Source organism: Dunckerocampus dactyliophorus, chromosome 12, assembly GCF_027744805.1.
Source record: "Dunckerocampus dactyliophorus isolate RoL2022-P2 chromosome 12, RoL_Ddac_1.1, whole genome shotgun sequence".
Taxonomy (NCBI): Eukaryota; Metazoa; Chordata; class Actinopteri; order Syngnathiformes; family Syngnathidae; genus Dunckerocampus; species Dunckerocampus dactyliophorus.
In genome coordinates this window covers 18,114,091-18,140,119 of record NC_072830.1, presented here as the reverse complement: position 1 = coordinate 18,140,119, position 26,029 = coordinate 18,114,091, and the positions used below count along the sequence as shown (strand labels likewise).

Sequence of the window (26,029 nt, the reverse complement as noted above, 5' to 3'; positions counted from 1 at the left end):
GGAGACGAACACAGTATTTGACATGCTAACACACATAAACTGTCAGCAGCATGACAGTTGCTCTGTTTCAAACCAGACCGTTGCTTTTATGTAGAGGTGGGCGATACTGCCAATTTTGGTGCTGATCGCAGACCACGTCAATACAGGGCAAGGACAGTGGATGCCCGCACATTCCCCATTCAGCATTCACAGCCCCGCAAATTGTCCGAAAATTATTATTTTTGTTTTTCTTATCAGAAAATAGGCCGTGTGTCAAAACCATCCATTTTTATTGGTCAAAAAATTATTATTTATCCTTCTCCGAAAGCAGGTGTGTCAAAAACAGACATTTTCATAGGCACAGGATCAATTACTTGTGTTTTTTTGGTATTTGCTTGTAGTAAAAAAATGTTGTTAATATTTTTATTCCTTAGAAAATAGTCCATGTGTCAAAAATAAACATTGCTATGGCCGTACTTGTGTTTCTTGGATATTCACTGATGGTCAAAAAAAGAATTCTTTAATTAAATGTTTTTTTCCCCCGATAATAGGCCGAGTGTCAATGGGCGTATCTCATTTTTTTTGCGATGCGCGGGTGGTCAAAAAATATTTTTTTTCTCAGAATAGAGGGAGTGTATCAAAAATAGACATAATTATGGGTGCATCAATTACTTGGTCTTTTTTGCCGTTCACTGGTGGTCAAATACATTTTTTCCTAATTTGATTTTTTATGTCAAAAATATACATGTTTATTTGTTTTTTTTTATATATTAGGGCTGTCAATTGATTACAATGTTTAATCATGATTAATCACATTTATTTCCATAGTTAATTCATATTTAATCACAATTAATCACAGACAGAAATAAGTTTGGGACGCAAATCTCTTTGTGGTAAACAATTCGACATGCATCTGGTTACACGGGTTAAGATACGATTGAAAAACGATACATTTTAAAAACAGAACGATTTCGATACAGTGTACAAACAATGTGATTCTAGTGTTCTAAAGTTGACTTTTCACACGACATTTTTCAAGATCATTGCATGATTTTGTGATTTGTTGATCGTGATTATAATCACAATAAAATGCAAGACAAATTTTAGGCAAACAAAACATAATTTATCGACAAACTTATATTTGTGAACAATTTAACAATATATAAATACAACAATATAAGACAATGCAACAATACCAACAAAATAATACAAATATTCCCTTCTATTACATACAATTGTTTGAGCAAAATAAAGTCAATAAAACTACTTTAGGCTCTCTCATCTCTCATCCTTTTTGCCCCCAAAGCCCTTGATTGTGTGTTATATTGTAATGTTGCGGCTTTTTTCACTTTTTAAATAAAAAAAATGTTTTCTTGGGTGAGAACTGCTCACCTCAATAGTCTCAAATAGAGGAGGATGTAATATTTTGGGACATCCAGGCATTTTAATTTGGTTGCGCGCATTGGTTTGACAGGAAGTTGTAGCTGCCAATGTTTAGCTTGCCGCTTTGTTGAAGAGTCCTGCTGGGTTTCCTGCAGATTTTATCATAAGAGTTGCAATGGAACCGAGCTGGAGTACGTTTTTATTCCAAGTAAGTGGTATGCAGCACCTTGGATGTCTGTGAAACCGCGTGTGCGTTGTTTGGGTGTGCAAATGATGTTCGTCAAGTGGTGACGTTTGTGTGGCTTTTTGAAATGGAAGTAGAGTTTGCCAAACAAAACAAAGGTGTTAGCATTAGCCTTTTAGTTAGCTCAATCTATAGCAAACTACTCTATCGAAGAGGGGAGCCGCATTGGATGCCGAAATCGCGCCCAGTTTGTTTTGGTTTAATGGCTAGGAGTTCATATGTTTTTATTTTTTTTTAATCGACATTAAAACATCAAATCTCCACTAAGCTACTGTTGCGCGCGCGCGCTAACTCGGTAGCTCGAGTCATTGCTTTTACGTGTAGCCATGCTAAGCATGCTAAGCGTGGAGGCTAATCGTTAGCCCAGCAGGCTTTTTTTTCCCTCTCCCCAGCACTGCAGCAATCTCACTCACAGTCGAGTTTACTACTTTCTTTGGGCGATTTACTATTATTTGCAAACGTGTACCCTTTGTAGGCTGCATGGCAGAAACTGTGTTTAACCACAGCGAGCCAGGCAGTCTACTGTTAGCTGGTAACAATGTAAACTTAAGGCTAGGGTTATTAGCACGAGGGGGCTTGCAAAAGCGAAACTGCAAGGATTCCAAACATGAGGATTTCATACCACAAACCAGCACAAAGTAACATGGCAGTAACGACAATTAAAACCTTAATTTGGCAGGGGCTTAACAATCCACCGTTACCACAGTAAGAAGACGCCGTTGATGATTTGAAAGTTCATTGGGGCCTTAAGATGTCAATAGCGGAGCCCAGTGGTGTACAAAGAGCGGCCCGCGGGCTGTTTTCTTTAGCATCCTTTTTCTTCTTGTGCCAAGGCACATTTATTTTTTTAAAATAAAACGTATAGTGACATGGCCTGCACCATAACCTTATGAAAGATAATTAGGGCTGCACTGAAAAGAAACTAAAAGTTAAGAGAAAAAAAGTTTTTCAAAATATTAAAAAAACAACAACCCAATATTTAACCTTGGTTGGATATTCAAGCATAATTTAAGTAAAATTGTAAATAAAACAAGACAGGAGTGAGTCGTCTACTTTCAAAAAAGTAATCCAATTGTGTATTATATTTGATTTGTCAAAAATAATCAGTGAAAAAATGTATTGGCCTGTAATATTTATATAGTATTTGGATACAAGGAAAGGTACTAAATAATTAGATTTTTAGATATTGAAGGATATACTGTTGGCTTCTGTTGTGTGTATGTAGTTCATTGTATTAAATTGCTTAGCGGAACTTCACCTTACATTGGATTGGCTCTAGCATGTTTGGTAAACACAAACGTGAAGAATATCAAAATGGCCGCTGTGTCTTTTTTTTTCCCATGTGTGCCTTCCTTTAGTGGAAAAAGTTTGAATATCTAATTTGTGGGAAGACACTTTTCTCTGATGAGCAAAACTAACATTTATTATTTATTTATACATGTCTAATTTAGAGTGCAACCTGCCTTGTATAAATATATAATTATCATTTAATATACAACAGACAATGTGTATTGCTTTCTGGAAGATGTTTTCATCTACTGCACACTTTAGTGTAAAAAAAAATCTCAATCTAAATACCACAAGTGCTGTTTATGTCAATTGGATTTTGTAATTGTTTTATTTCATAAATTATTGGTTGAAGATTGATGTTAGCTGTACATAATAGTAGTATATGTTAGACATTTGTAATAAAAGTGACTGCCGCGATTATTAAATCAGTATCCAAAATGATATGATTATCAAGCTAGCAGGGAGGGTTCGGGGGGGGGAAGAGCACGCTGTGTGTCAAAAATAGACATTTTTTGAAGGTATCAAGTATCAATTACTGCCGTTTGCTGGTGGTCCTGGAACGTAACTCTTGTGAAAAGCGCGGACCTCCTGTACACTGAAGTCATTCTACCAAATTTTATGTTATTTGGGGAGTAACTGTACAGGTAACTTTTTTTTTTTAACAACTTTTTTTTCCCTCTAAAATTCTCTATTATTTGTCATTATTATGAAATGATTTTTAAAATGAAGCATGAAAATGAAATTGCGATGCACTAGCAGGTAATTCTCCAATAAATACAATTCTCAAACAAAAAATAAAAATACAGTAGTTCCTCGCCACATCGCGGCTCGAATTTTGGGGCTTCATTCTCACGTAAAAAAAAAAAAAATGTAATAAATCATGCCGTTTTGCGGGTGAGAGGCGGGGTACATCCTGGACTGGTTGCCAGCCAATAGTTTTGGTTTATCAGGCACAATAATCCCTATAAAAAAAAAACATGGGCTGTTCTTGCAGCAGTTACCCACGCAAAGCTGAAACTCAATCCTGAACCCCCCGACTTCACTTCCTGTCCGCTCCTCACACAGGTCCCCCTGAGGGGAATACATTTTATAGTCATTTTTTAGTCTTATTTCTCTTATTATGTCTACTATATTGGGTAATACGAGAGTCAAGGTGACTATAGGGGTGTTATTCCATGTCTAGAGTACTCTAATAATTTAGAAGGTTGTAAACAGGTTCTTTATGCTCTAACTACGAAAATATACCGTTCATAAATAAGTATATAATAAGTTTATAAATCTTACTTTATGGGTCTGGAACCAATTAACCGTGACAAACGAGGGATCACTGTACAGACATACAGAACATTTGAAGGATGTGGGGGGGCACTTTGGTGTGTACATTCAATATGAGAAACCCATCCAATGTAGTTCAGTATATTGTATTATAAACTGTATAATATTTGTGTTCTAGGTGACAAAGCACATTGGGTTTTTCAGTTCTCGTCTGTGTGAATGACTGAACAGCCAACATCAGAGTTGCTAATGAGCATTCCAAATTTCCAAATTCCATTTTTTCTTTTTTTTAATTTAGTGTAATTCCTTTTTTCACCTTTTACACATATTTATTGATGCAACGCATCAATCATTGGACAATTTTGCCCAGTGCCTCTGCACATATTGCGGAATGAGTTTGGTCGTATTAAACTTCCTTGGTTCTGTGCCACCATGGGAAACTTGCACATGACAAGTGGAAGAGTAACGACACATACACACGGCCTACTCCATGCTTAACACGTTAGCACACACTGTTGTTGTGATCTCGTGGGCTGTATAGCCGCTGAGTGCCAATTTTGGAGATTTTAGCTGCAGAGCGATATAATCTTTTTTTTTTTTTTTTGCTGATATCGGCCTGATATCAACGTCTGAATTGAGACACCCCTACAGCGAATGATCCCATTTTACATACAGCCCCAGTCAGTTTTCATACACTCAGGTTTGGAATGAATGTCATATACATTTTGGCACTTTAATGACCTACAGTATTTAACCTAAAATACATTATTATTCTTTTTCAGGGTGGAATGATCATTCATACTTCTTCAATGAGTTATAAAAGCAAGAATTGGGTGCACAGGTTTAAACTGATCTAGAAATTTGTCAAATTTACACTGGGTCAAAATTAAACGAACCCCACTTTACCCCACTGCTAGGAATGGGCGATATCAACAATATACGATAGAAACTATATAAGTTTGGCCTACGATAGAAATTTAAATTCTGTGGCCCTGTCGTGATAAGCCGTGATTAGCCGTGTCCTGCAAAATTGAGAGCAACAAGCTGCAATAAGTCATCCGTGTAATGTACCGATGTAGCTAGTGCGGCTAAAGTATGTGCGGGACTGCTCTTCTAAGTTACTAATCCTTGCCTTCATGGCAGCAAATACAGTAAAATTGTTGCAACTATAATTATCGCTAAAAGAAGACAAGGAATATAAAAAAAAAGATAGAAGCTATGCTAACTGCTAAGCTAGTTTGAACGTAAAGTCCTGAAAACAGAAGAATAAGATCTTAGTACACATTAACTGCGCATTATAACCAGCAATGAACAGGAAATTAGTAAGGAGATTAATATAGAGTATAGAGAAACAATAATACAATAGCCACACAGAGTAACGACACTGGAAGCAAACACGTCCGAAAACGACAAAATATGTGTCAACAGCCAAAGGAAGAGCCTCTGTAATCTGTTTTGAAATGGTTTTATTATAATTTATATGCCAAAGAATAGGCCTGCCACCATAATCGATAAATCGATTTAATCAAACTATTAAAAAAAACAAACAGGTCGATAATGATGCCCTTGATAAATGGACATGCGCATGTATGCGTGTGTTTCATCTGCTTGTCTCTCTGTGCCACACAGGCTGGATGACGAGGGTTCACTGTGCAGCTGTCTGAGCGCATTGGTTCTATAGTGGAATGAACTGAGAGAGAGGGAGACCTCCTCTCATTCAGCCTCTTTGTGGAGGCGGGGCTACTTGTGAGTTGATACAGAGGGTTTGCAGTTAGCTTCATGAGGCAGCATACGCTAGGATGAGTGAAGGCACAGCAAAGGTGGTTTCTGAAGCGAATGCCGCAGCCGACAGCCCCAGTGTGAGAATATTTTTGGTTTTAAACAGAATGAACAAGGTGAGCGCATGAACACCAATGACCAACACTGACAGTTTTCTCAACTGGGAAAAAGAAAACTACCAATGGAGGTGCTTGGACAGCGGAGCCTTTGTCCCGACAGTCAACGATTACTGAGGCGTTTGATCGGCAAATCTAAACAAAACAATGCAAAATGGTGCACGGTCACAGACGATGTCGCTCGCTACATTGCAAAAGAAATGCAACCATTCAATACGGTTATATGGCATAAATTTTAAACAATATATTGTAGCGTCGCTGGGAGCACATCCTGTTTCCCAGCGTGGTTTGCTGACTGTTGTTGTAAATAACTGCTAAGTTACACATTTAGAGCTCACATCGTTGTTGGTTGTTGTTCTGCATTATTCGTTGGTAGTGTCTTGTCTGTTGTTATCTACCTATTGTGTTGTTTTGTGATGTTTTAGCTCTTTTATGACACCGTGAGTAAGACTGGTATGTGGAGTGGTGACCACCCACGATTTCGATAGTGTTAAGTTGCAAAATAAACATTTACCTCATCTTCACCGATTTGTGAGTCCTACAATACGTACAGGCAACTTGTGTGTCTTTCTAATGTGGCGCACAAAAGTACAGTATAATTGAGTACCAACTAGTGGTTCAAATGTGAATTACACCTTTCATGACAAAGAAAAAATGTTCTCAAAAAATGTTGTTGATAACATCGATTATCAACGATAATTTGTAGCAATTATCGACCATCAAAGTTGATCGTAGCAGGCCTACCATAAAATATATCTTGATAGATACTAGTGCTGGGCGATATGACCTCAAACCAATATCACTATAAATTGGGCAGTTTTACCTTGATAACGTAATGAACGTAATGGGACGCACCTTCTGAAAAAACCTCCAAAAAGTGCAAACAACGCTGCATTTACATAATGTGCTTTAGGTGGTTATGACAGTTTTCATACTCGCTTTGCATTTCGTGTTCTTTTGCTGTGTGGAACCCAAAATAAATCTCCCTGTGACTGCGGTCCACAAATATGAATGTATCGTACGTACCCTGGCATACTACATCCTGTACACACATGTACTAAGCTACGCATACAGCCACATAACATGACTGCCGTCACGTCTCATGCAATTACATTGCTAATGGCCACTTATCACACTGCACAAAAAGAACGCCTTTGATATCAACCCGACCTACCACAACCACGTCAGGTAATATTTTCCAATAGTAATAATTGTCATTGCGCATCAACGCAAGTTGCCGATGTGAACCAAGAAAAGTTCTAGGAGACTTGTAGATTTAAATACATGTGCCAAAATGTTACTCTACTTTGATTTACGTTGTATGGACTTATTTCAGGAGCAAAATGCGAATGAAAGGGTTGAAAAATGTAGTCGCACGTGTGCTCCCTTTTTCATTTTTTCTACTCGTCTATTTCAAGGCGCATATGCGAGTGAAATGCTGGCACTGTACAGCCGCTTCTTCATTTGAACCATCAGCCGTTCCCTCATCTTGTTCAGGCTGGATGGGTGGAGTCACGTGACTACACACGCTGTACCTAGTTTTAAAGGGGAATAAACTTAGCATACCACACACATAGTCAAAAAAGACAAAAAATACTTTTATTTTTTTTTTCATTAAAACACAGAATTTACCGACATTGGTTATTGTGGTAAATTGCGGTAAAAGTAAACGTTCAGTTTATCGCCGAGGCCTGATAGATACTGTTTATATCGCCCGTCCCATGACGCACCGGCATGTTATTTTTCACATTGTAATGTAATTATGGTGCAAAATATAAAATATGAAATGTTTGCTTTTGTTTCACTCTATCAAGTGAAATATTAAGATATTATGGCTACCTTGATTCTTGTATTGTGAATCGTATCGTATCATGAGGTACCCTGAGATTCCCAGCCCTAATAAGTGTCTGTCAAACTGGAACCTTACATCAGCATGTGTAGGTTCACCATAATTATTCGTTAATTTGTTTGTCAGATGCAATTAATTATATAAACAGAGTTTATATAATAATATCAGAACATCAGTAAAACATCACGCATGTTCAAGAGAAGCTATTAATACTTTATAAATGCTTAAGGTGTTACAATACTCACTGCTGTACAGATGGATCACCAAATCCATCTGTGGCGGTTAAAATTAAAATGACTGGCATGCTGCCACCAATAAATGAATGTAAGAGAAACACTGGAAAAGGTTGATCTTAAATTTGTATTTCTGCAGAGCAATCGTTCAGGTTGTTTTTTTGTTTTTTTTTTAAACATCAACAACCCATGTTTTAAAAGGTATCGGTTATGTTTAACAATCATCATGCACTATTCACATTAAGCACATTTTCAGCCTGATTTTAAGTCGATTTTGTGGACTATTTCAAGTCTGATTATGCGGCATGCAGCCTGGTTCATGCTTCTATGTCAAGGCGCCAGGGTATATGCCTCCCCCTTCAAACACTCCTACTTAGCGTAACATCCGCCTTCAAAAAGAGCTACCTTAAAGACCGTAAGGGCTGTGATTAGTCGGCCGTATAAGACTTCTCCAGAGGTCGGGCAGCCCACCTTTGTGAAAGCCTCTTCCTCTTTTAGATCAACATTTGCAATAAAAGTGACTGTTGTTAGATTAGTTCCATCTTCAATAACAGAATTTAATTGCCGTTGCTCACTAGCGACAAAGGAATCTTAAGAAGCTAAGTAGTCAATGAGTTGACCGTGTTTAACCAGAAAACACGGTCCTCATCGTTTCGGCGGAGAATTGCACAGTAAGCGCCCAGCCCCAACGCAGAACTTAAGTAGTTACTATGTAGACGCAAAAACCAGCCTTGAGTCTTGTAGCATACAGAGGGGGACCATCAGCGGTTTGTCTGTTCGGCCAGCCGTTCCATGAATTGATTTTGGGATGTGCAAGAAGTTTCATATCCAAAACGGGGGCTCGGCAAAGAAAGTTTGGCAAACACTGATGTAAAGACATTGACATTTTAATCTGAAATATGATCGGATGAAAGAAATTTTGCACATGCAAATGTGGCTACTGAAGCAAGCTATAGAGCGGTCCAAAATTTTGTATCCAGTCAGGGCAGCATACTGAAAAATGAAAGGATGCAAAAGCCACTTTGATATTTTGTAAACCAACACATGTAGAAATATACTAAGAAGTTATATACTGTATATATTTCAAGAAAATTTTGCATATCAGCTTTGTGATATAAGTGGAAAAAGTCAAATATTAGTATGAACTTTGGGCTTTCCCCCCCCCATTTTTACTGTTTTTTTATTTTCCAAATATTTATTTTTTCTTCTTAATCTTCATAAATGTTCTTCTCATAATATTTTACTTCATATATTCTAACTTCAGCAATATTACAGCAATATCAATGTATAATAATAATAATAATAATAATGTGTGTGTGTGTGTTTTTTTTTTAAATAATTATGAACTTTTGCTAAAAACATGAATTTGTGAAATTGAATATGGTTATTAAAATAGCTCTTCAAAGCATGAAAAATAATGCAACCAAATACTGAATGTACTTTTTTTATTCCACAGCATGAACAACAATATTGCTTGGCTTTTGTAACAAACTTCCGTGAGTCAGGTCCCTAATCCAATAAAAGATCAAATTGGAAAAAGTGGGCATGCAAAATACTTAGCGCAGGACTAATAATTTCACATGGTGTGTCATCAAGCGTGAGACAGAGTCAGCGAGCACATCTACACTTACCCGGTCAGAAATACAAAACACTTTTGCTCGTAGCCTTCCTTACAACAAGAAAAGTAACCAATGGCATGAACTGACTGATGCAGTGTCATAATATTTAGCCAAAGACATGATGCCTTTATACTAAGTCGAAAAGGACAATTTTTAGCTGTATTACCATATTACTGTTTTGCAATTTACAGTTGCTACTAAACTGTATACTTGAATTCTGAATACTTTACACTGGTCTAGTTTGGTAGACATTAAGTGTACTTGCTGTATTGTTTAACCAATAAATCAATAAATATGCTTTACAATTTGAGACAAATAATTATATTGGTTAAGCTTTGTAGCTTTTTATACAAGACTCCGCTGAATTTAATTGTATTGTCATATCGTGATACATCTAGGCCTGCAGCTAACGATTATTTTAATAACCGATTAAACCATTGATTATTTTTTTGATTAATTGATGAATTGGATAAAAAAACACTTAATTTTGTATGTATTGTATCTTTGGAATAGATGTTTGGAGAGTTTCTTTTTATCGGAAACACAAAGATGAGTCTCTCGGATTGCAACAGAAACTAACCAGACTTTTGCAGGCATTTCTAATGAGAGCGAGAGCGTTTGGCTATATCTGTCCTGAATAAACACATTGAGAACAATGCTAATTGCAGCAGGGATTGCAGTCAACGTATTGCTGCAGTGTGGCAAATATAAAAGCGATTTGACAGTGTGTGACGGCCTCCAATTCTCTCCGCCATTCTAAAACACAGCACACTGTCTTGTGCTAAGTAGGGATACAGGCGGCAGCTGAATATGCCCCCCACCCCCACCTCCCAGCCTCCACACATAGCACTGCAAGTACATCGGGCTTGTTCTTCATAAAAGAACACAGTGGGGTAAAACAGCACATGGTATCCTGCCCCCTCTCAAACTACATCTCCCTTGCTTGGCTGACCAGTTTGGGATGCTTGACTGAACCTGAAAAGCCAAGGGTCAGGTCTTTAGCCCTGTTCTATGTTAATTGCAGAAAAGAACTAGTCTTTCTCAATCACATTGTTTCTGAGCTGACCGGTTGCAAAGTTGACGGTTACAATGTGAATCTCTTGCTTTCTTTCTGGCTGAAGTATTCATGCAAGCCCCCGCCGTCTGTTCTGTCTGTCCCACTGGGAATCTGCCATGACCAATTGGACAATGCCTGCTAGCAGCTGCAGACTTGAAATGTCCCCTGTTTCAAAAGCTTCTCTTAGGTTGTCTACCTGGTTTATTAACCTTCTATTTGTGTACACAATTTTGTTGTTTATTTGTTTAAACTTAGATTTTAGCTTTATCCAAAACTATGAATGAACACATGTAATTAACAAAAAAGTGTGAAATAACTCTAAATATGTCACATGTTAGACATATTTTATGTCTTATAAATTTTTTGTGATAGTGCTGCAAACGCTTGGTGTTCTCTCAATGAGCTTCATGAAGTAGTTACCTGAAATGGTTTTCACTTCACAGGTGTGCCTTGTCAGGGTTACTTGGAGGAATGTCTCGCCTTGCTAATGGGGTTGGGACCATGGAGTTGTATTGTGTGTGTCCAAACGTTTGGCCTGTCCTGTATAAGACTTGATCACATACGTACACACTGTCATCCCTGCTACATTGCGGTTCAAACATTGCACCCTCACTCTATCATAGTTTTTCAAACATTAATTAATAAATGATGGATGTTTTGTGAATATGGCCTATTATTAGTTTTTTTTTAAAAAAAGGAAATTTTACTTATTCTTTGGCCAACATTGAACATTTTCAAACATAAAAATGGAAAATGAACTAAAATACAAATACCAAGCAGAAGAAGCATTCTAATGATGAGTGTGGTATTCTACATTGGCCACTAGATGTCAGTAATTGTTTGGTGAGACAAGCACCAGAGGTGATCGCCAGAATAGGCATTTATTACAGGTTTAAATGATCTCACAACAGGCACTATAACAATAACACAGGCTACTGTTGGGGCCATAACCCACGACAGCTATAACGGAACTCTGAACCTCTGTCACTTCCTGTCCTCCACACATCTGTCCCCTCGCCACAAAAGTCCTACAGGGAAGACATTTACTCTGAAACACACAAGCAGGAATTTTATTTACATCTTAAATGGTTTCTTTATTGTTATAATGTCTAGTATATTGTGTAATACGTGTGTAAAGCCATTGAAAGCTGCCATTACAATACATTGATGAAACAACGGCCACCGCAGGAAGTGCAGTGTCCAGATATAATATGTCTAATATATCTTATTTTCTCTGATTATATCTGTAAGGACTAAAGGGGTGTTATTTCATGTCTAGAGATCTCTAATAATGTTAAACGTATTTGGAAGATTGTAAACAGGTTTTCTGTGCCATAACTACAAAAATATTCCATTTATCAATACTGAATCCTTCTCCGCGGAAACTAAATTATCGCGGTCGGGTGTGGAACCAATTAACTGAGATAAACAAGGGACAACAGTGTTGAATTTAATCATTGCTTTCTGATACTTTTTGAAGGTGACATCAAACTTACTTGATTTGTGTTCTGTTTGACTGAAAATGTGTTTTTCTCACTGCAGCAGGCCAATGAGGCCCTCCATCACCAGCACCAAGTAGCCGGAAACAGCCTCTTGCCTTTGCTCAATTCTGGAACAGAGCCACCTGATCAAAAACCAGTGCTGCCCATACCATTGGATCAGAAACCACCAGTCAGTGCTGCAGAACTTCTTAAAGACAATGTGGCCAGCGGGACTGGGGGAGGAGGTGGCGGCGGAGGACCTCCACTCGCTGTGATCAAAAAGGAACCTAAATCAAAGACGCCCTTCATTTGTGGCTACTGCAACAAGGCTTTCCGGGACAGTTACCACTTGCGGCGGCATGAGTCATGCCACACTGGCATTAAGATGGTTTCGCGACCTAAGAAGACACAAACCGCTCCCACCATGGTGCCGCTCATAGCCACGGTACCTCGCGAAAATAGTGGAAACTCTTCATACATCACTACTGTAGCTGGCATCTTGACCACAGCCACCACATCGACAGCAACAGGCACAAGCATTATGACTCCGATGCAACATCAACAGCAACAGAACATCCCTAAGAAACCATCCAAACCTGTGAAAAAGAATCACGGCTGTGATATGTGCGGAAAGGCCTTCCGAGATGTTTATCACCTCAACCGGCACAAGCTGTCTCACTCTGATGAGAAGCCATTTGAGTGTCCCATCTGCCACCAGAGGTTCAAGAGGAAGGATCGAATGACGTATCATGCGCGCTCCCATGATGGTGGCGTTCACAAGCCTTACATTTGTTCTGTATGTGGGAAAGGATTCTCCAGGTATGTAGGATATGTGTATTGTTTCAATCAAAGGTCTAAATCAGGGTGTCCAAACTTTTTCCAGCGAGGGCCATACTGTATACTGAAAAATAAATGAATGCAAGGGCCAAGTTGATATTTTTTAAACCGATATGTCAACCAAAAGACAGGATAAAAAAAAAAAACTTAACACACATCCTAAAATTAAATCCTGCTAGACCTTTTTGTTTGTTAATCTCCAGTTTTGTTAAGCTTTGTAGTGGTCTGATAAACTCCTTCGGCAGATGCTCAGATAGTCTCAGTCCTTTGTGCGACTGTGCGAGCTTGTGATTTTCAAAGTAAATAAGTAAATAAAATACAAACAGACTGCTTTGACCTACAGACATGGATACAATACTCTTCTGCGAAAGACAGAAAAACCCACAATGATCACAGGAATAATTCAAAACTCACAAAAGTAATACTAATAAAGAAGAAATATGTGAATTTGCCTCTTGGCAAGCTACACCGCTTCTGTTTGTTTGTTTGTTTGTTTTTGTGTTTTTTTTTGGCAAATTACATGATCTCTATGTTTACAGACCCAAAAATGACACATACAGAGAAAATACTGTACCACTATGAAACATGGTTGTAAAGCCGTTTTGCTGTATCCGACATAGGGTGCCTGTGCAGGGTGCAATGAAATCTCAAGACTATCAAGGCATTTTGGAGTGAAATGTGTTGCCTAGTGTCAGAAAGCTGGATTTAAGTTGCAGGTCATGGGTCCTCCAAAAGGACAATGACCCAAAACACACAACCAAAATAGTTAAGAATGTCAAACGGAGTACTGTATTCTGAAATGCCTATGAGCCCTGCTTTAAATCCAATGGAACATCTATGGTGTGGAAAATAATTGATTCTTCTTTTACATAACTTATTTGAACTTACAAATAACGACATAAAGTAAAATTGAACACTGTAAGATACTGGACAAAAAAAACAAACAAAAGAAAAGTCGTGAAATGAACTGTAAGGGTACTTCATGTTGAGACATTTTATTATCACAAAATTATTTTCCTGTTTTTGGGACAACTTTCAGCAATTTATATTGTTTTATATTACATGCTGTATATTACACCACTGACATATATGTGATATGTTTACATCAGTTAATCAAATATGATGGCTTAAAAAAAAAAAAAAGAAGAAGAAGTAATACTGTCAATGTAACTACATGTGAAATATGAAAACAGGACTTTTTTTGTATTAAGGAGATGGTGCTGGTGAATGTTACAATCCAAATTTGCTTTGTCTCTGTCTCTTTGTGCAGGCCTGATCACCTCAGCTGTCATGTCAAACATGTCCATTCCTCAGAGAGGCCTTTCAAGTGCCAAGTAACGGTAATACCCATACCAAAATCTTTTAAGACACGCTTTTGGCCAAATATGATTTAATGTTAGCCACAGAGTGCAAAGATTAGTGTGTTGTACTGCCTGTATGTATGATTGACACACATAGCCTGGCCACAGCATTATGACCAATTGCACAGTCTGTGCTTCTGAACAATCGTTTCTATTAAAAATTATGTCAGCACAAAAAATATTTGTCACTGTGTAAAATATATCCCATTTAACTACAGTATACTGTAGTCCTTCTTTTTAATTATTCAAAAAGGATAAAAAAAAATCTTTTTTATTAGGCCTGTACATCTGCCTTTGCTACCAAAGACCGTCTACGCTCTCACATGATCAGACATGAAGGCAAAGTCACCTGTAACATCTGTGGCAAAATGCTAAGTGCAGCCTACATCACAAGTCACCTCAAGACTCACGGCCAGGCCAGCTTCAGCAACCATTGTAACAAAGGTAAGCACTCACCAAAGCTTGCAAATTTTCAGTCTGGCTTGACTCAACATGCTAGTCAAGTCAGTTTTATCTGTAAAGACCAATTCACAACACAACGTTAGGTCAAGAACAGTGTTCTGCATACAGTGAGGAAAACCAATGGAACTTACTCTGAAACCTTAACCAGAATTGAGGACCACAGAATGGACCGCAGAACAAAGACGTCATTTAATGAATGCAATCGCTCTTCCACATGTGATACAGAGAGCAGATGAGCTGTAAACGCGCATGCACTTTATGAGAAATTGCAAACATGCAAGCGTGTAGAGACGGAAATGGCGTGCTGTGGTGTAAGATAAACCTACAAATCGTCCTCTACAATGTTCATGTTCCGTTCCTATGGCGGCGTTGTAAGTCGGACCTTAATTAATACTCTCACTGTACATAGAAGGCATAAAGGCTATAAAATGAAACAAGACAAATAAAAAAGTAGGGATGTTGCAAGGGAGAGAGACTGGCTTGTTGGGAGGAGGAAGTCTCCATAATGAGACCACTATGCTATTAAAATTTAATTTCAATATTAAATCAATTTAAATATTAGTCAATGACAACACAACTGAACACAGATTGCAGTTTTTAAATGAAACTTTTTATTATTAAGGGAGAAAAAAAATCCAAACATACATGGCCTTATGTGGAAAAAGTTACAGAAAGAGAGTAGAAAACAGGAAAAGCAAAACAAATATTTAGAAATACAAATGAACTTTCTTCTGTCACTTCTTTCTGTCGTCTAATGCAGTGGACACCAACCTTTTTGGGACCACGAACCGGAAAACAGGGTCCACAGCGTTGAGAGTGCTAGCCATCAAGCTAAAAGCTCGACCGGTCTACTTGATGTCTAGTGCGACTTGTAAGATATCAGGAAGTGAGGTTTAAAACCTCCTCTTGCACAGACAGGCATAACATCAATTAAAAGCTCAAATACAGAGTCTCCATTGGTATGAGCCTGGAGTTTGTTTTCAGAGCGATAACATAACATCATTGTTCGGTGTGTGGGTGACAGCCGTGTGATAGCATTAATTAACTTGAGGATGAGCACCAAACAAATATGCAGATTACCACTCAAAACAGACATAATAGTGTCATCAAACCTTATCTTTTATGCGTTCACACACAGCATCAGCATTTGGGAATGAGGACGAGGTGAAAGAGGAACAGGAAAAACATACTCACACAATTATGGCGCATTCAAGGACCCGTCAAGCAAAGTAGGATGCGTCACTGCTCGCCGAAACGGTGAAACCAAATGACAAACATGTATAAACTGGGGGATTTTTAACTGTATATTATTTTTAGAATAGACAAATCACCGCTATTTTCAAAATTCATATGAATTTACATAAAATTTGATGTAGTTACTTACAAAATGTATTTTTTTTTTGAGTGTCTTTTTTTTTTAATCATTGCTCCTGAAAGTTTTCCCGTCCCTGGTTGGGGACCCCTGGTTTAATGTAACAAGACTGAGGCGCATGTGAGTGCTTTTAGATGGAGGGGCCCACAGCAGCGCCTGCCACTCGTTGAGAAGAGCAATACTTTTATGTCAGTTGGCAAAATTCTCCAATTCGGAGTTGTAACAAGTTACATTCACAGACAGTTTATGACAATTTATGAGCGAGGGCGGTCAGGTAGCACCACATCGACAGTGCAATTTTGTCATTTTCAGTGTGGACAGTAAACCTTTAATTGGCAGAAATGATTGACTGGCAGTTATTTGAACCACAGTTTAGCAGCATTCACATCTCGGCAACAGCTCCAGTGTATTTTTATGACAAACGGGGGTACAGTTGGCTCATTTGGGTTGTGTTTTTCAAGGGATTGGGTTTACTAATACACATGAGGCCACATGATTGTTAAAAGAAAGACTTTAAGATACTGTTCCCACTAATTTAAAGATTATTAATTCCCCTGTTTCCAGCTATATATACTTCATCATTCCAACCAAAAGCTCCCAGATGATGGCGCTGCTGCCCTGTGCTATTATAACCCCTCATGTGTCTGTATTTTTGAATAGGAATAAGTGACTGGCAGTGGAACCACTCAGGGCCACGAAAAGGTAATCCAGTCCTGTAGTTGGTAGCAGAACCCCCTAAACATTTCATCATAAACCCTGATAAACACAAGTGGCCAGTTTTTAGTTATGTTACACCATGTCACTCAGGTGTAAACGCATGTGGTGAAATGTATTAAGGTGCCTCCATGTATGTAGAGTTCCATAGCTGTGCCAGTGTAAGGTTAAAGTTCATGAAGCAGGATCAGTAGATTAGAATTAACCACAAACTGGACCATCATGCAGGCTAGATGCACACAACCCAGACATTATTCACTATTTTTCACCTGATGGATTGGTTGAACTGCTTGTTTGTCTGAATAGTTTTTGATTTGATAATATTACGGTATGTTCCAGATGAATCAGACATGGCTCAACATGGCTAACTGACAGTGTCACTGTTTGGGCAAGACATTGAAGACATTGGCCCCACAATACCTTGCCCTTAAAAGAATTGGATTTTTGTATTAACAGTCATGTGTTCTAGTGTTCATCTAGCCTCTTACACACAGAACGTAGCCATAGAGATGTTTTTTTCCACATTGTATTTATGTTTAAAAAAAAAATAAAAAATCAGTTAGCCGGTTAGTCTATTGATCCTGCTTTTTGAATTTACCCCTTAGGTGAGTTGACGGTAGGAGAGATTTTAAATAACTCCTTCCAAGTCCTAATTGACAACTCTCATAAAGGTAGGTTTCTCCAGCAATATCACTACAGTTGGCATAATGTTGACATGATGTATGTACATTTTGACTGATTCGGGTAAGTTGCGAAGGAGCTGATTGGACTGTTACTGCTTAGACATTCTGAAATGTCTATCCGGGTGCCTGGGCTATTATCTTCTGTTTGTTTTGTTTTTTTTTTATCATAGATGCCAACAACATACACAACAACTCCGCCACGACGACACCAGTGACCAACTCGGCAGCCATCACCTCCGCTATAAACCGAGGTGGCAATACCAGCAACCCGGTCACCATTGCTGCTCAGATGAACATCACCACCAGCACCGTCAACATCACAAACCCAGTCAACCTGGGCCCCGTCAACCTGGCCTCTGTCAATATCCCTACCACCGGCCACATGAATATCGCCCACCCTGTGGCGATTACCACCCCGATGCCCATGAATATCACCGGCCCACTTAACATTGCAATGAGGCCCATGGAGAGCATGCCTTTTCTATCCCAAGTTCTGCCATCCTCACCACCTTGGTAGAGAGGTTTTTTTTTCATAGTAACTGTTGAGAATGTAACTGCCTAATAATAATATACCAATGTGTCAAAGAGGGGCATGCCTTCCTAAATAGTATACCGCATAGATTATTACCTGTAAAAGTCATTGCTTAAAGGTATCCATGTTAAAAGTTGAAAAGGCAATGATTTCAATGTCCCAATAATGAATTAAGGCGGCATTGCTTGGGTGATAGAGTGGTTCGATCCTCCATGCCCTTGTGACGACTGTTGAAGTAGTTTTGAGCACAATACAAAATCCCCAGCTGCTCCTGGTGCTGCATCATCGGTAGTGAATGAGGTAAAAGTGCTTTCAGTACCTCCAAAGGTAGAAAAGCGCTATACAGTGGAACTATTTATGCCGACAACCCGTCTTAAGTCGACAGACTCATCCAATCCTGGTCCACCGAGTTCTTACTATTATTTACACACACAAAAAAGTGCCTGCTTAAAGTGACGTGGTCCTGGAAGCGAATAAGGCTCAGAGGGGCAACAGGAAAGGAACTGCCACTTACCTTTTAAAGCTTCGCTACAGGACCAACGGTCCTTTCTTCTAAGTCGTTCTTTTCAGCAAACATAAAGCACCCATTTAAATTTAGTCACAAATGAAGGAACCGTCGGTTCACAAATGTATGCCTCTGGCGAAAGTCGCAAGCAAATGTGCAAGCTATGCTTATTTTCGGTTATGTCGAGGAGAGTCGGCCGAACCGAGGGATGTCGGTTTAAACGGGTTCCACTGTATACGTGAATTCCCATTTAGCATTCATCACATTGATGCAAAATTATAAATTTTTTAAAAGTATTTGCTCTGAAGCTTAGTCCCCCCCTTATGAATTTGCTTAAACAAAATCTCAAAGCTCATTAGGATGAAAAGCATACATTTTTTGGGGTATACATTAATAGACATTAATGTAACACGTGAACATGTAATTCTCTAATCCAGCGGTTCTCAACTGTTTTGGCTGCGGGACCCATCATCATCATCGTCATCATCATCCCTCAAATCGTGTACATTTTTCAACTCAAACTTGTCCAATGTCTTCTATTTAAAGGGACTGTTTGCAACGGTTACACGGCTGCCAAGGCACAGAACTCGAGGCGGCGTAGCACGCGAATAGCACAGACTAGAACGTAAGGTGCATTCACGGAAATTACATTATTATTTTTTTTTTTGCCCAGGGAAAGACCCGCAAGCCACCCATCAGTTGAGAATTCCTGCTCTAATCTATCAAAGGGACAACCTGTTGCATATTCATGAAATATTCTGTTCAATTTCAAATGGTCATTTGTCTTTTGGTTCGTTTTTTTAATTTAAGTGGAAGCAACCATTTATGCCAAAGATTTTACACAAGTAACACAGGTCCCTGTGAATGATATCTTAAAAAATAGTGCTGACACCTAAATACATTGAAATGAACCGCTGTCTTAAAAGAGGCTTTGCATTAGATGCAATTTTGTTTTTGTTCCCTGTCTTCACCCTCCTACATCTTTGCATTTTTCGATCCCACCAACTCCAAGGTTTCCCAACAGAATAAGTAAGGTTGCGGATTTTGATGTTTTTATCAGGCAGTTATCATTCGGCATTATTGGCGGGTACACATTAAATGTGTGTCTCTTGTTTGCGCCACCGTTTTTATGTATCTGATGAAAGATAAGTGCTTGTTAACAGACTCATTGGAGCTGTGTTATATAAGGTACATCCCTTTTCACAGTTCTTGAGATTGTATCTAGCTGTCAGTGTGTTGTGTAAGTGAACAGTTGGGAAGATTTCCAAGGCGGTGTGTTTGATGTCAAAATGTGACACCGTAATGCACCTAAGACGTTCACCGAGGCGGATTCCTGGCGTGTGACACATGCTTCCTGATAAGATTTTTTTTACACTATTTTTAGAAGACTAATCAGTATTTAATAGTTTATGCATTTTACAGTTTAAGTGGAAAAAAACAGCTTTCTTAGGAGGGCGTGTGTAATATTTTGGATTTTGTTGATGTTTCAGAAACTGGTAAGATTTGTTTTGAATCCAACTTCTCCCCTGGCTGGAAACTTGTCATTGTTGGATGGTCCACACTTCTACCTGTGTGTGTGTGTGTGTGTGTGTGTGTGTGTGTGTGTGTTTTAAAACTATTTATCTAAGAACGTGACAGCTGAAAGTACAGCAAGGAGGGAAAAGACAGTATTATCAAATGTCAAATCGATTGATTACTGAGTTTTTTTTGTTTTGTTTTGTTTTTTTCCACTGTAGACTACAATATACAGTATTTCCATAGAAGGTCATGGACCGCTATCAAGGCAAGCCCAAAGTTGGTTGGAACGTTTACGTGAGCAAGCATGGATGGTTACTGACATTAGTTTTATTCCTATGCCTATTCAACGTCTGCTTTTTTTTGTTGTAAATATAGAACACTATTTTATTGCCTTTTAACGATGGGAGTGCCAGTTTGACTTTATACCACAGCCAGCAATGCAAGAAGTAGTATTTGCAGAAAAGACACCCCTCACATTTTTATTGCAGTATCGCTTCTTTATACAAAAGAAATACAACTTGGATATCATTTAGGGTAGTCAGTGTACAGCTGTGGATAACACTAACAGTGTATAGCAGTACAGATGTACTGTATGATCCACCGAAAATCACTCGACGCATTGTTGTCTAAATTGGGGGTGGGTGATACTGCAAATTTTGGTATCAATCAGTGATACCAAGTAAATACAGGGCCGGCAGTGCCGATACTTACAATTTTTCAAGATCGCTGAATAGTTTTGTGATTTTTGCCTTTAATTTGTTGATCGTGATTATAAAATACAGGACTTGATATTAGGCAAATGTTTTTTTTTATCAACAAACCGATGTGTAAACATGTAATAATACAATTATTCCCTTTTTATTACATACAATTGTTTGAGCAAAATAATATCAATAGTGCAAACTAAGACAAAAACCAAACTACTATTCGCTTTCATGCTTGTGCCCACTAAGCCCCCCATTTATTGTTTTTAAACAATATAAAAATAACAATGATGTAATATGAACAACAAAAACAAACATTTTAGTTAGAAAATATTTGTGAAAATAAACAGAAGAGAACTGAAAATTGTAAATGTCGTCACTCTATTATGGATCTGATACCGAGCCTGCCCATGGTAGTGACTATCCCTATGTGGATCGACCCGTCCCCACCTAATAGCTGGCAACACAAGTCAGTATCAAAATAATTGTCTTGGCTACAACATGTTATAGAGATGGATGTTTTCCATCACAATGACCCCAAATACACCTCCAAGATGACCACTACCGTTCTGTGGAAGCTGAAGGTGATGGAGGAGCCAAGTATGTCTCCAGACCTGAATTCCATGTTCAAGAGCAGAGGCACTGCTTGGGGCCACGGCTGAGTTGGGTGCCCCGAGGGCTGACACACTTGTGCAGCAGTGGTGCTATGCGAAGGGCCCCCAAGAGGCCGTGCGATTTTGGTCACGGTTTGACATTTCCTGCAAAGTGTACTCATTTGTGTTGCCAGCTGTTTAGACAATAATGATTGCAGTTACTGTATTTCTTTGACAGTAAATCTATACTGCTATGCAAGCTGTACGCTGACCAAGTGCCGTCCGTTTCATTTCTAGAGTATTTTTCCTTGACAAGATAAAATGGTTGCTGAAATGAGTGGTGTACAGTAGATCCCCGCTTTTCACTCGCGAATGGTGAAAAATCGCGAGTAATAATATGCCTATAAAAAAGGTCTATTTTTGACACACGGCACGCTCTCACCCCTCCAAATCCTGCTTCTAATTTCAGATCAACATTTGCATTCAACGCGATTCAGCTCCAGACCCCTCATCTCTCAGTTGCCATTGTTCACAATCCAAGTTTAAGCCCTAAATATGCCTCACACACGTATTCAACACAAACATTCAAGGAGAAAATGGATGATAATGTAAGATGATCCATGAACAGATGGAATCCGACCACAGTGTAGCTTTTAGCCTCGTCCTCAGACTAGTGCTAGATCAGAAGTCTCCAACCTTTTTTCTTTTTTTTTTTTTTTTGCCAGAAAGCTCCTCTTACAAAATAAAAATGGCCGACCTACTCATTTTCGCCAAACAAAGTGAAAATGCTTGTTTTGCCAGACACCATCCATCCATCCATCTTCTATGCCGCTTTTCCTCACAAGGGTTGCGGGGTATGCTGGAGCCTATCCCAGCTGACTGGGGGCAAGAGGCATGGTACACCCTAGTAGGCGCTATCAGCAGTAATCACGTATTTATTAAATTATTACCGATTTTGGGTGAATGAGATGTTTTTTTCTGCAGAAAAAAATGACGTAATTATAGCGAACCATTATTTGCGGGGCCGTGAAAGCTGAATCGTGACTGTGCGGGGATACACTGCACTCACTGATGTGAATACTGCGTGTATCAACACAGAGGGGCCTTCGGTGAACAGACCACATTGGATTAAGCTAGTCACTTTTTAAATGACCTGGTCAACAAGTATGACTTGTGTAGGAATGACCTTTTTCGGCTGTGAGATGAGAAGTGCCGTTTATTCTCTCGGCAAATTGTAGCAGAAAGAACAGAACTCGTCAATATGTTCAAAATTGGTAATGGAGCCATTTATTGAAAAGGAGACTTTATATTTCCTGTGAAGTTAAGCGGACAGTTTACAAATTTTACCCGATGATAATAAATGACAACCTCTTTTAAAGCTTTCCAAACAATCGGTCAGTGTTTGAAAACGAAACCTATCCTTGATGATATCAAACCACGGTGAGCAGACGTACTTGAGGTTCATCTTTTTCATGTTCGGGAACAAAGAATCCAACACATTTTTGTCGTGATTGTGGAAGAAAAGGTCAAAAGTCAGATCGCCTGGTACGTGGTGTTTGTTGGCTTCTAATTTTGAACAAATCACCTGTGAACTGTTAGGAATGATTGCTTATTAAATCGAAGCTTGATCCTTAGTGTTGTCGGATTTAAGGTGATTGAGCATGGACATGCAGGCCGAAGAGGAATTGTCAAGTTTATTCGTTTATTTTTGGGGGGGTTTCTGGGTGAGAGGGGTTGGTTTGTAGGTTTTTGTACCTAGTAACAGAGGTGTGGACCTGGCAGTCTCATCAAAGACTTAGGACTCGACTTGGACTTTGACATCAGTGATTCAGACTTTACACTGATGACTTGAAAACACTTGAGATTTTCAGTGTGTGTGTGTTGAGTAAAACGTGTCCTTGTTCATCGTATTCAACTAACGCGAGCGTTGTATCCTTTCGTACTCGTCAAACTGAATAGATTGTTACATTGTTGGCATTTTATTTGGTGAACACTGACAGTGCTTCGGACTTAACTCGACCCGGCTTGTCTTGACTTAAGACTTGATTGGACTGGCACATGTTGACTTGTGACTTGGTAATAAAGACTTAAAAAACACAGACTTTCCCTCACCTCTGCCTGTCTACAATATTGGTCTGACACAATTACCCCCCCCAATGCAGGCTTAGCCCAAGAACTTGTTTCTTGTCTGACCTGAAAGCACTAGTTTCTTTTGTCATCCAGCCTCACACTATCAAAAAACAGAAGGTTTACCACCTAACAAACATAAGAACAGTCCAGATGTTTTATGGTAGCTTTATTGTAACAGAGAGAGAGAATGTAAAAAAAAAAATAATAAAAGTTATAAAATATTTTTTCTTTAATTGAGGGAAATAAGTTTTTAATCCCAAAGCGAGCACAAAGGTCAGATGTTTCTCCTACTTGGTTACCACGGTTGCACACATCTCAGGAGGGATTTTGGTCGGAGAACCATCCTCAAATCAGAATGTTTGCACCTCCAGTAGGGATGCTGCTGTTCAGCATTTGTGTGTCTCCAAATGCATCCAGTGGAGTTGATGTCAAAGAGCTGAATTTTGGTCACATCTGACCGCATCGCGATCGTCTGAATCAATCAGGTGTTCGTTGTTAAGATGTAGATGGGCCTGTCTTCTTCAGGAGGGAACCTTGCGGGATCGCAGTCCATTACAGGAAAGTGTGTTACTACTGCTTTTCTTGCTGGCGGTGCTCCCAGCTCCCTTGGCATCATTAAGGTTGATGATGAGATTAATGAGACAATTCTGGGCCAATCATCCTGACACCGTACCTTCATGGTAGTCTTGGAGCCCATTCCGGTCTTGTCATTGTGGTGCTTTGACAGCTCTGGTCTTGCCCATGGTGGTGGGGAGGTTTCATTGGAAGAGATTGTTTTGTTTTTTTTAAAGGAACAGGACTAATGTGTGTGCTTAATAGACACGTAACCAATCTGTTGCGGTCAAATGCTTGCTGGTTGATAGGGGATCAGATACTTCTTTAGGCTTCTTTTTCTGGATTTTTTTCCACATGAAAGCTACTATAAACATTTCTGGACTGCTCATATCCTTTGTAAGGGCCAAGGTTACCAAATCAGCAGGAGATGAAATACTTCCTGTCCGAACTGTATTTGTGTCAAGGTGAGGACTTTGTTGGAAGTCGGCTCTCGGGAGCGCTCGCAGCAAATGATTGGATGTTCCCCAGGTTGCATTGCGTCATTCAAGAGAAATGCTGCGATGTGGAATGCACTCTGATGTCGGAGATTGAATTCGTTTAGCCTATTTTTATTTCTAATGTTGCATGTGGATGACTGAGCTTGTTTGTCCATTGTAGGTTTGAGTTAAACAACATTTTTTTTGTTAGAATGATAGTGACATTTTATGAAAACAAAACACTAAAAAAAAAAAAAAAAAATAGGGTAAATCATGCATGTGCTGTCATATGTCCTTCTCTAGTGGCCGTAAACAAGTGTGCCTGAAATACTTTGCAAGACTTTCCCACTTTAATGCTTCCTCCTCGAGATGCGATGTGTGATGAAAGATGAAAATATACTGTGAAGGAATACTTTTTTTTTTCTTTTTTAATGGCTGCAGACATCTTACTGACAACCAAACTATGGCATTAGCATTGTATGCGTCATGAAATGTCTCATGATTGTGAGTCACAGTTGTTTAGTAACTGTGTCATGTAGGTTTTTTTTAACAATTGATAAGGAAAATACATGAAAAAACAAAGCAATTTGGAGAAGTGAATTTTCTTTTTTCTTTTTCTTTTTTTTTTCTTTTTACTATTTTGTGTAGTAAAATTTTGGAAGATGTTGTGAATGCAAATGAATGTATATCTTTGTACAGACCGTTGAATCAAAGGACTTGTTAGTTAGTTATGATAGACACATGCAAGAAAAAAATAATCTTTTTATTAAAAAAAACATTTTGTATTAGATCATTAACAATGGTAAGTTTTGTATATATGAAGGCTAGGCTTTCTGATTAGCAGAAAGTTAAAACATTCCTACATTTTTTTAAATGTATGTTCATGGAGAGTAACTATGTAAACATGCACAATGTTTTATGTGCCTTTTATTTGGGTTTGTCTAAATAAAAGAAAACAGTAAAACATCATTGTCAGCTGGTCGTGTTGATTATAACATTTTGGGTGGCAGTGACCATAGACGCCGCATTGAGTGGGTTTGACCGCAGCTGCGATACGTCAACGTCGCCGCCATATTGGATGTGTCAAGACTGCGCTGTATAAAGCGCCTTTCTACAAAGAAACTTAAGTTAATGCCTCTCGTCTATACATTCACACACGCACTAATATACTTGGAAACAGTTTGGCAAATTTGAGAAGATTAAATACCTTGTCTTTGTTGCCTAAGTACCTCAGTCAATGCGTAATTACATTTAGTTACAGCGCAGCCGTGACACATCCAAT

General features: G+C 38.8%; 1 protein-coding gene across 4 annotated transcripts; it reads left to right on the top strand.

Moving 5' to 3' along the window:
• The first annotated feature begins 1,440 nt into the window (after window positions 1–1,440).
• On the top strand, window positions 1,441–25,706 carry LOC129191070 (vascular endothelial zinc finger 1-like). 4 transcript variants are annotated; one of them, XM_054794060.1, is made up of 7 exons: window positions 1,441–1,570; window positions 12,367–13,124; window positions 14,413–14,482; window positions 14,782–14,947; window positions 16,998–17,039; window positions 17,657–17,722; window positions 17,905–25,706. In XM_054794060.1, exons 1-7 carry the CDS (start codon window positions 1,538–1,540, stop codon window positions 18,249–18,251), a joined length of 1,482 nt encoding a protein of 493 aa, XP_054650035.1. In that variant the 5' UTR covers window positions 1,441–1,537; the 3' UTR covers window positions 18,252–25,706. The 4 variants fall into 4 exon arrangements, with proteins under 4 accessions (XP_054650035.1, XP_054650036.1, XP_054650037.1 ...); XM_054794061.1 differs by lacking the exon at window positions 16,998–17,039; XM_054794062.1 differs by lacking the exon at window positions 17,657–17,722.
• Window positions 25,707–26,029: the final 323 nt, after the last annotated feature.